Genomic DNA, 10,721 nt, shown 5'->3' with positions numbered 1-10,721 from the left:
TGGGCTCAAGTGAGCCTCCTGCCTCAGCATTCGAAATAGCTGGGACCACAAGCACGAGCAACCACACCTGGCTAATTTTTCTATTTTTTATAGAGATAGGGTCTTGCTCTTGCTCAGTCTGGTCTCCAACTCCCGGCCTCAAGTGATCCTCTCTCACCATGGCTTCCCCGAGTGTTAGGATTACAGGCCTGAGCCACCTCGCCAGGTCTATTTTTTATCATTTTTAAAATTATTTTACCCCTATACCTTGAAGACAATACCTTTATTATTTTTAAAAGGGAATTAAAGTATTGGCATTGTGCTTTTCCAAAAATTAGATGGTTGATTTTTCATGATTTAGAAAACAAAAGCAAAACAATTGTTGACATTGACACTCTAATCGTTACTCAAAAAATTAAGTTATTGGCTATATATGTTTTAAAACATTTGAATTGTTGAGACATGGGAATTTAAAAACAGGAAAATTGGGAAGACATGAATTTTGGGGCAGGGGGAAATACAATTTAAAAAATTTTAAAAAAATAAAAGTAAAAACAGGAAAATTGAATTGTTGATTAAATTGTGGGCAATTTTGGGCGAGATTTCCTGACTCTGTGCTGCCTGTATGTGGTGAGAACCTAGTCATACCAGCTCCCAGCCTCCCCCTGAGGCAGGTGGAGGTCACCTGGGGGCCCACGGGCCAGACACACTGTGACATTCCACACATCTCACTGCCCTTTACCCTGAAATTATTCTGGAGAATCATCCAAGAGCCTTTCCCTGACTCCCTGGGAGGAAGTGGACACTCAGCCTTTTGCAACCCTGCCATGCCTTGGCAACTCCTGACAGTTCCACGTCACCAGGCACTGTCTGACGCAATAAAAAGGATGAATGTATGTGTGTTTCTAAAACTTCCTCCCATCTCCCCACTCCCCATGATGCAGAAGTCTCTGCTCTGCTTCACTCTGCTCCTTCCCAGCCCTCACTCTGGCCTCCCCAGACCAGCTCTTGGGCTTTTGTAAGAGCTGCAGTGAGGGGAGGGCTGGAGGAGAGTTTTGTGGGGAAGGGTTGAGATGCCAAGGGGTGGTTTTAGGAGAGAAAGGTGAGACACTTTGTAATAGCTGGGGGCAGTGGATAGGAAAAGACAAGAAAGGGAATTTTCAGAAGGATTGCTGATACAATTACTTTGGAGAGCAACTTGGCAATTGATCCAGTTGACAATGAGCACACCCTCCCACTCAGCAACTCCATTCCTTGGAATGTACCCTAGAGAAACTCTCACACATGGCAACCTGGACACATGTCCAAGGACATCCAGTGAAGCTCTGTTTGTTATCACAAAAGAGTGGCCCTGCTCTAAATGTCCACGAGCAGGGGATAAAGGATAAATAACTAATGTTGTTATGCACTAGGCTACTCTGCAAAGCGGCAGCAATGAACTAGCGACGTATAAAGCAGCATGGCGACACCTCAAAAACACAAGGTTAAAGGGAAGAAGCAGGTTGCAGGACAATCCACACAGCATGAAGTTGGACATGTATTTTTAAACACCAAAACAATGCAATATATTATTTCTGGATATTTATATGTATGATAAAAATATAACAGCACAGAGTAGAAGGATAAACGCCAAACTCATTTTATCAGTCAGGATAGGTTAGGTTGATGCTGCTACAAGAAAAAACACCCAACATCTTAGTTGATTCTAACAAGACAGTTTATTTCTTGGTTGTGTGACACCCCCATCAGGGGTTGGCAGAGGCTCCACTGCACGCCTCCCACTCTGGGACCAGGCTGACCAGCAGCCACCAGATGCCAAGGCAGAGGGAACGACAGGTTGGCAAACTGCCCTGTCTCTCAAAGCTTCACCTTGGCCCAAGCAAGCCCCATGGCCAATCCCAGCGTCAAGGGGGCAGGTAGCAGCTACCCTATTATCTGCCCAAAGGAAATGCAGTAATATTTGCTGCACAACCCCACACCCATCATGTCTGGACTTTTAGGAAGAGTACGCAGGGGCCTCTATCTTAATTGTAATTATTATTTTAAAATACATGAAGCAAAAATGTGAAATGTGTTCATTCAGAAGGGAGGATACCTACCTGGGTGTTTGCTATATTATTCTTCATGTTGTCCCTTTCTAAGTTGTAGCAGAAACTACTCTTTTTATTTATTTGTTTTTTAATTTTTTTTTTTTTTTTTTTTTTTTTGAGATAGAGCTCACTCTGTTGCCTGGGGTAGTGTGCGTCAGCCTAGCTCACAGCAACCTCAAACTCCTGGGCTTAAGCGATCCTCCTGCCTCAGCCTCCCGAATAGCTGGGACTACAGGCATGCGCCACCACGCCCAGCTAATTTTTTCTATATATACTTTTAGCTGTCCATAAAATTTCTTTCTATTTTTTAGTAGAGATGGGGTCTCGCTCTTGCTCAGGCTGGTCTCGAACTCCTGAGCTCAAACAATCCGCCCACCTGGACCTCCCAGAGTGCTAGGATTACAGGCATGAGCCCCCGCGCTCGGCCAAAAATACACTTTTTAAAAGGAAGGTCCAAATGGAGCATTGATATTAAAAGTCGTTTATGCCTGTCCTTGCTGGGACCATGCTTCCTCTCACAGTGCGCGGGAGAAACACGAGTAAAGGGATGCTTTTGTCTGATGTTGCTTTTGTGTGCCCAGCAGCAGTCCTTAGACTTCAGCAACAACTTGCTGGGCTCCAGCATATCTCTAGCACTCTGTGCACCTGTGTGTGTACCTGTGCGTACCTGTGTGCACACCTGTGTGTGTACCTGTATGCGTACCTGTGTGTGCATCTTCTCCCTCCTGCAGCAAGGGCTCTCCCTGAGGCTGTCTGACTCACTGCTGTGCTCCCCGCCCTGAACCCGACACAAGGCAGGAACCTGGTACATGTTTACTGAATGACTCCAGTATGCTCACTTCTCTTTAAATAATGAGCCACCTCAGGGCAGGAACCGTGTCTTCTGCCCCCTCTGAGCCCTCCTCTGGAACAAGGAATGGATGATCGCTGAGTGAATGAATGATCACAGCCCTCCCTCCCTAGCCCATCAGTGGAAGAAGAAAACACACGATCCTTCCCATTCTACCATGAACCTCCTAAAGGGCTGGTAGGGTCCGTTTTTCTGCACATTTTACCATGTTTTTCTGCCTGCATTGAAAGGCAACTGATTTACCTGTGCTGTATTCCCAGGTGACCAACTTGTCCCAGTTTTCCTGGGACTTTCCCAATTTTATCACTAAAATTCCAGTGTCCCAGGACCCCTCAGTCCCAGGCAAAGCAGGATGGTGGTTCACCCCATAGCAACCCCCTTCTTCTCTCTGGGCCTCACTTGTTCCTCATCTTGACATGAGAGGGCTGGATCTGGTCTCGTCTCTGCGTATCTGATCTAAGATTGTAGGAACAGGCAGAGGGACAGAGGTGAGCGCCGAAGGCAGAAAGATTCAACGTGGGGCTTTTCCAGAGATCTTTATTCTTTCTGAAGGACGTGGGGTCAGCACTGCCAGCCGGCCTGGCTTCTAGTTGCTCGCTATGGTCTGGAAAAAGGTGGGAGAGGACAGAACAGTCCAGTTAGGGGCAGGGTTCTGGAGCCACGTGGACCTGGGTTTGCCTCCCAGCCCTGCTGTGTGACCCTGGGAGAGTGATGGGAACCCCCTGAGCCGTGTCCTGTCTGCATAGTGGGGTCATAATGGAACTGACCTCATGGGGCGTCTTCATTAAACCGCTAACTGCGGTTCTTCTCACAGTGCTCGGCACAAGCGTAAGTGGTTTATAAACCGTAGCTACGACTGTGATCACAGACGATAGCAGCCCTCTCTGCCACCGTCCCCAGAGGCGGTCTGACCTCTCCCTGGGGCCTGGGCCCCCCTCACGGCTCCCATCACACTTCCTCCTTAGTGTTCATTTAGTCACCTGTCCCCCACCAGGCAGGCCCCCGTCTGGCATGTCTCTCTCTCCTCCATGACAAGAGAGGACCAGGACAGACGACAGGCTTCACAGACACAGGATGAAATGAGGAAGTTCAGCAGCAGTTCCAAACTCCACCCAGAAGCCATCAGTTCTTGGGGCCACGCTGTAGCAGAAAACGTCCCCAAACCCACTGGAATGTCCCCAAAGGCCTTTCCATGAGTGACCTTCTAGAGTCCTTTTAGGCCCTCCCCAGGTCTGCTGTTTCTCACCTGTCACCGGGTAGAAGAGCTGCCACCCTGGAGCCCTCCTGGCCACCCTGTCCTCCTCACCTCTTCAATCCAGTCAATGAAGGCCGAGATACGCGTGAACACCGTGGGCTTTTTGAGGGTGTTGCAGCCACGGGAGGAAACAAAGCTGGTCACACCATGGACCTCCCAGGTGCCATCTGTTGCAGGGCAGTTGAGGGGTCCTCCAGAGTCACCCTGGAAGTGCAGAGAGGTTGAGGGCTGAGCCGTGACTGAGGGTTAGGGAACTGGTTCTGAGCTCTAGGGATTTCGAGAGACCCCCACGCTACTTGACCTCTCAGACTCAGTTGCTCCTCGTGAAGGAGAATACCCTGCCCAGGAGCTGTGAGGACTGACTGGGAGGACGTAGGGTCTTCGCACACCTGGGAGACAGGATGCACCTGATACAGGCAGTTCCCATGATTAGTGCCATATCGGTTACTAACATCATCGTTCATACTCACTTATAATGCCATGATCGTGTTCTTAATGTTGAATTATAACTTCAGAACCACAGGGCTGATGTGACTTTAGAGAGCATGGTCAGTGGCCTTGCCCTGTGTATGGGGAAGCCCGAGGACCAGGGAGGGATAGTGACTAGTTCCAGGTCAAGTGAGTGTGTGAGCTGGGACTGGAATCCAGGGTCCTGAGTCCCAGGCTGGGCCTCTGTGTCCGGACTAGGGTGACGTCCCCCAGATCCTGCCTGGCCTGGAGGCTGAATGGAGCAAGCAGGCAAGGTTCCTCCTCCACCTCCCGGGCAACTGGCAGAGGCACCCCGGGCCCTGAATCCCCGGCACCACCTGGGGCAGGTAAGAGCTGACTCACATTGCAGCCGGACCGGATGTCCCCACCAGCACACACCATGGTCTCTTTCACACTCGAGCCCCACCAGTCCGACTGGGAGCAGTGCTCATAGTCCACCACGGGCAGCAGGGCCTGCTGCAGCTTGTTGGGGAGTGGCCCGTTGGCTGTGGGTGTAGAGAGCATTGAGCAGGGTATCTGGGGCTGCAGGGGTAGGAGCCCCAGAGAAAGGGGGCATTCAAGGCACACAGCTCTTTTATCCTTCTGCCAGCTACATGGTCCTGCATGCTGTGTGCACCATGACATCCCAGCCCCTGGCACACCAGGGGCACTAAAAAATGTCTAATAGAACATGGTGTGTAGGAAGATGGAAGAGAAATTTGTAGCTGGAGAGAAATGGGAGAAAAGTTACTAGAACCAGTCCTAGTGTGACCTTCCGCCCCGGCCACCAGGCCCTGTCTTTTTGCCACTGTCCCTGGGGCCAGCTGGAGGGTCAGTACGTACTATAGAGACGGCCCCAGCCGGTGATGTAGCAGGGCTCCTCGTTGGGCAGGATGTCCCCAGCAGCGGGGAGGTAGGCAACCTGGATGGCGTCTCCCAGCTGGGCGCTTTGCGAGAGCTTGATGAGGGCGATGTCATTGCTGGGGAGGAGATTAGAGTCTTGGGGCCTGGTCCTCCAGCTGGCCCAAGTCCAAGTCCCCCTTCCAGCCTTAGCTCCAGGCTGTTCCACCTCTGAGATGCTCCTGAGGCTACTTTGCCCTCCCAACCCATTTTCCTTTTAAGGGATGGGTGGGGGTGTCTCCCTGTGTTGTCCATGCTGATCTCAAACTCCTGGCCTTAAGCAATCCTTCCACCTTGGCCTCCCAGAGTGCTGGGGTCACAGGCATGAGCCACCGCGCCCAGCCAAAGCCTCCACTGCTACAGCACCTGGTGCTTCCAAGCAATCTCCCATCCAGGTACTGCCCAGGCCCGGCCCTGCTTAGGGAGATCAGACGATACTGGGCACGTTCAGGGTGGTATGGCTGTAGATCAAGTCCATCCCTAAGGCTGCACAACTTTAAGAAGCTCTCCCAGCCCCTTCATTCATGCTGACCCTTGACCTTCAGAATTGTCCTCTGTTTATACCCTTGTGGGTCGCAGTGTATCAAAATCACCTGGAGGGCTTGCTAAACACAGATTGCCGAGTCCTGCCCTAGATCTTCTGATGTGGTGGGTGGAGGCCAAGGCCCAAGAGTTCACGTTTCTATTTGGTTCCAGGTGATCCTGGTGCTGTGGGCCCAGGGGCCACACTTTGAGAACCACTGCTGCCCTCATCTGCCAGCTCGTCACTCAAGCCATTTCACCCGGGTCTCGCTTTTCTCTCTCCTTCCCCAGGAGCCTTGTGGAGATCGGTCGGAGTCTCGGTCCTTCCCACCTCTGTGCATTTTCAGGGGTTTTGAACCCTTCTTTGATCCACTCACCAAAACTGATGAGTCCCTCAGACTTACAATTTTGCATACAATTGTCTTAAGATTGTCTCCTTGACCTTCACAACCACCCAGGAAGCCCTGGTTCATGGTCACCTTTGACAAACGGCAAAAGTGAGATCTGGAGAAAGCCAGTGACTTGCCCAGGCCACAAGAGAGTTAGTGCCGGAGCCTGACTCTCGGGCCAGTGCTCCTCCATGCACTGCACAAACTACCTGTCGAATGGAGGAGCCCTGGGACCTGGGGAAATGGTGCCAGAGGAGTGTTGGGCTCTGAAGGCAACTAGGGAAGTGGACTTGGGGGAGTTCTTGGCCTTCCCTGGGCCCTGTTGTCCCCTCTGGGGGGAGACAGGTTTGGTGTCAATGGTCCTTTTTTTATTTTTGACACAGAATGTTGCTCTGTTGCCCGGGCTAGAGTGCAGTTTCATCAGCACAGCTCACAGCAACCTCTAACTCCTGGGCTCAAGTGATCCTCTTGCCTCAGCCTCCCAAATAGCTGGGACTATGGGTGCATGCCACCAGGCTTGGCTAATTTTTTCTATTTTTAGGAGAGATGAGGTCTTGCTCTTGCTCAGTCTGGTCTCAAACTCCTGACCTCAAGCCATCCTCCTGCCTTGGCCTCCCAGAGTGCTAGAATTACAGGCTTGAACCACCGCACTCAGCCTAGTGTCAACGGTCCTTAAAGGCTCTGCTGGCTCCAGCCCTCACCATGTGGGACCAGGACACAGGCTGTTGGACCCAGCCCTGCTGTCCCTAGGAGCCTCCTCAGATTCGGCTGTGGGTCACAGGGGGACGAGTAGAGAAGCCCTGGTTCAAGGGCTGGGTATTCACTCACCCGCAGCTCACGCAGTTGGAGTTCCACTTGGGGTGCACGAAGAGGTCATCAGAGTTGATGGGGATCACCTGCTCCGAGCCCTCCTCCACAGAGCGGTCATACTCACCCAGCACCACCTGGTAAGTCCGGGAGCTCCTGCCAGTGGAGGGGAGGTCAGCCTGGGCTAACCTCCCTCACCCCTGTAGTCAACCCCTGTCCCGGGCTGCCTGGGTCTCATGCAGGGACGGGGCAAGTGAGAGAACTCACGAGATGCAGTGACCCGCTGTTACAACCCAGTCCTCGGCGATGAGGGTGCCGCCACAGGTATGGTAGAAGGCTCCGTTACTCTTATATTGTAGGGAGACCTGGTGGCCGAGCAGTAGAGAGCTTGAGTGGTCTGGACTCCATGGCCGTATAGGTTGTGCACTGCACAACTCTAGTGGGTGCCATTCACACAGAAAAGACTTGCCCCTTCTGAAATGTGTAGGGCACAACCTACACAACTGCCGGGGGTGGCCCTGTCATTTTTCCACTGGAATCACATCCTGATGCTCCAAAGCTTCCACACCCCAAACCCATGACCTCCCAGGGGATCCCACATTCTCTGTCTCTAGGGCACCTCCAAACCTGTCGCTTGAGAGCCCCCCAAGGCCCTCTGTGCTGTCAGGCCCCCATTCTTCTGGATCTCAGATCTTCCCAGGGCTCTCGGGCCTCTGAAGCAGCACAGCTCACCCGAGTGCTTTGCCTCTCTTCCCGTTCCCTGCACCTGCTCATGCTCAAAACCTCCCTCTAAGCCGGGGCTGGCGAACTATGGCCGGGGGCCAGATCTGGCTTGGGGTCTGTTTTAGCACATAAAGATCTATTGGAACATACTCACGCTGCTTATTTCTGTATAGCCTACGGCTGCTTTCAGGCTACAATGGCGGAGCTAGGTCGTTGCTATGGACACCTGATGGCAGGCAACACCGAAAATATTTACTCTCCGGTCCTTTACAGAACCAGCTCGCTGGCCCTATCCAATGGAACTCTCTGTGATTATGGAAATGCCCTATATCTTTGCTGTCCTATATGGTAGCCAGTAGCCACATGTGGGTATTGAGCATTTGAAATAGGGCTAGCGCTGAGGAATTGGCTTTTTAACATTATTTAATTTAAAGTAATTTAAATTTTATTAGCCACATGTGGCTAGTGGCTACTGTGTGACACCATAGCAGGTCTAGCCCTCTGCACTTCCCTCCACTGGCCTCTGCAAAGCCCTAACCCCTTATTGCTGTCAGCCCCTATAGCTCTGTTATATAATTCAAGGGATCTAGAAATGAGTCCCTGAATACCTCCCTCCCTAAACACGGTGCCTGAAATTCCACTATTGTGCCAAGCCCTTGAATTATGCCTCATCCTCACCCTAGATTCCACTATTACTTCTATGTTTTTACAAATAGTGTCTCACTCTATAACCTGGGCTAGAGTTTAGTGGTGCCATCATAGGTCACTGCAACCTCAAACTCCTGGCCCCAAGCTATCCTCCTGCTTCAGCCTCCCAAAGTACAGGGATTACAGACGTGGGCCACCACACGCAGCCCCAGGTTCCACCTTTAACTTGCAAGCAGCCGGGTGAGGACCACAGATGGAAGGGGAAAACCTCCATGAGGAGTAGGTTGTCCAGGGGGTTCCTGGCTTTTAGAAGCTCAAGTGGATATTGCAAAGGCAGCCATGGCGTCAAGACCAGACCCCTTGCCATCCCAGCTTGGGGGCCAGAGCCCAGGGTGGGAATTAGTGCAGCTGGAATTGCTCCTACCTGCCAGGGCCAGCTGTAGGGGACCGCGTCCTCACCATTGACAACTCGGCTGCCAGGCTTGTAGGCAGTTTGGACGTGGCCTGAGGCTACAAGGGAGAGTAGAGGTGCAATTAGCCAGAAGGTCCCCGAAAGGAAACAGGAGGCCAGGGTCCCAGTCCTAGCTGTGCCACAAACTGGCTGTGTGACCCTGTGCAGGCCCCTGTCCCTCTCTGGGCCTCAGGAGCCACATATGGACAGTGAGCGTGTGGACTGGAGCAGGGGTTTCCAGAGTCCCAGGAGTCCAGGGAGAGAGATGAAAATGTGGCCTCCTTCCTGGGAGGATTGAGGAGGTCGGTACACTTGGAACAGTGCCTGAGCCCTCAAAAAGTGACAGCTATTGTCAAAGTGGAGGCTTTGAGGGAAGACTGCCTGGGTTCAAAGTGTAGCTCTGCCCTTTGTTCTAGGATGAGCTACTTGTCCGAAGGATCAGTTTGCCCATCTCTAAAATGGGGATAATAATAGCGCTGACCTCAGGGTGCAGTTATGAGAATTCTTTTTTTTTTTTTTTTTTTAGAGACAAGGTTTTGCTCTGTCACCTGGGCTAGAGTGCAGTGGTATCATCATAGCTCACTGCAACCTCAAACTCCTGGGCAAGCGATTCTCCTATCTCAGCTTCCCAGATAGCTGGGACTATAGGTACATACCACCATCCCTGGATAAATTTTTTCTATTTTTCTTAGAGACTGGGTCTTGCTCTTGCTCATACTAGTCACGAATTCCTGGCCTCAAGCAATCCTTCCACCTTGGCCTCCCAAAGTGCTAGAACTACACCTGGCCCAACATGAGATTAAAAAAAAAACAAAAAACCCTTGGCCGTCTTCCTGGTATATAGTAAACACTTGATAAATGTTATCTGTTAACGAAATGCTGTCTGCCAGTCAAGGGAGGCTGCTTCGAGGAGGTGGCCCTCAGCTGGAATGTAATATCCAAGAAGACCAAGAATAGACTAGATCACAGGGTACAGAGCCAGGTAGGGTATGGGCTGTAAGAGGAGAGTTGGAGTGTTAAGCAAGCAGAAGAGAGGAAATTCCAACCCAAGCAGGCTAACCACAGAGCCCAAATTCTTAACCACCATACTTTGTTGACTGCCCCATCGAGGACTCCCGCCACAGCCCTTTGGGTGCTCCCAGTGTCTGTCCTGAGCTGGTCCATCCACAGCTTCCCCCTGCTCTCCTGCTCTGCACAGAGCTGAAAGCCCCTATAGTCACGCCCCAGGTACAAGCTGAGACCCCCTCCTATGCAACCAGGGGTTGGGTGTCCCAGGACCCAGGTGGGCTGTAGATTTCAGGGAGTCGTAGCCCAGTGCACACAGGGAGCACAGACACAGGCTGGGGTCTTACCAAGAGCCACAGATAAGAGGGAACTCAGCAGCCAGAGCATCGTGACTTTTGAGATGATAGAGTGACGCAGAGCCTGGGGCTCTAATATAGGGCAGCAGACAGGTGAGGGGGTATGGTGGGGGGACTGGGCCCCATTCCCAGAACAGGTGGTGGAACACCAGGTCTCCCATAGTTCAAGGCCAGAGCTCCCACCCACTGCAGGTGGAGCAGTGACAGCCAACGGAAGGACCCAGGGTTCCCTCCAACATGTGGCTACACAGGTGGCATTGAAAGGCCAATCGATAAAG

At 51.9% G+C, this 10,721-nt stretch overlaps 1 protein-coding gene across 1 annotated transcript; it reads right to left on the bottom strand.

Annotated features, from left to right (window-relative positions):
* Positions 1 to 3,424: 3,424 nt before the first annotated feature.
* On the bottom strand, positions 3,425 to 10,474 carry LOC138389213 (proproteinase E-like). Its single transcript, XM_069477432.1, has 8 exons — positions 10,435 to 10,474; positions 9,056 to 9,141; positions 7,528 to 7,625; positions 7,282 to 7,416; positions 5,486 to 5,622; positions 5,006 to 5,148; positions 4,226 to 4,378; positions 3,425 to 3,523 (listed from the first exon to the last, which is right to left on the bottom strand). The coding sequence occupies exons 1-8, from the start codon at positions 10,472 to 10,474 to the stop codon at positions 3,506 to 3,508; spliced, it is 810 nt and encodes a 269-aa protein (XP_069333533.1). The 3' UTR covers positions 3,425 to 3,505.
* Positions 10,475 to 10,721: the final 247 nt, after the last annotated feature.

Source organism: Eulemur rufifrons, chromosome 8 (genome assembly GCF_041146395.1).
Source record: "Eulemur rufifrons isolate Redbay chromosome 8, OSU_ERuf_1, whole genome shotgun sequence".
Lineage (NCBI taxonomy): Eukaryota > Metazoa > Chordata > Mammalia > Primates > Lemuridae > Eulemur > Eulemur rufifrons.
This window is presented reverse-complemented; position numbering and strand designations above follow the sequence as displayed.

Excerpts from the sequence above, each read along its gene's own strand:
- LOC138389213 (XM_069477432.1), bottom strand. The coding sequence starts at position 10,474 with ATGCTCTGGCTGCTGAGTTCCCTCTTATCTGTGGCTCTTG. Across the intron at positions 9,142-10,434 it reads CCTCTTATCTGTGGCTCTTG|CCTCAGGCCACGTCCAAACT; the intron begins GTAAGACCCCAG and ends TCTCCCTTGTAG. Across the intron at positions 5,149-5,485 it reads CGGCTGGGGCCGTCTCTATA|CCAACGGGCCACTCCCCAAC; the intron begins GTACGTACTGAC and ends CTACACCCACAG.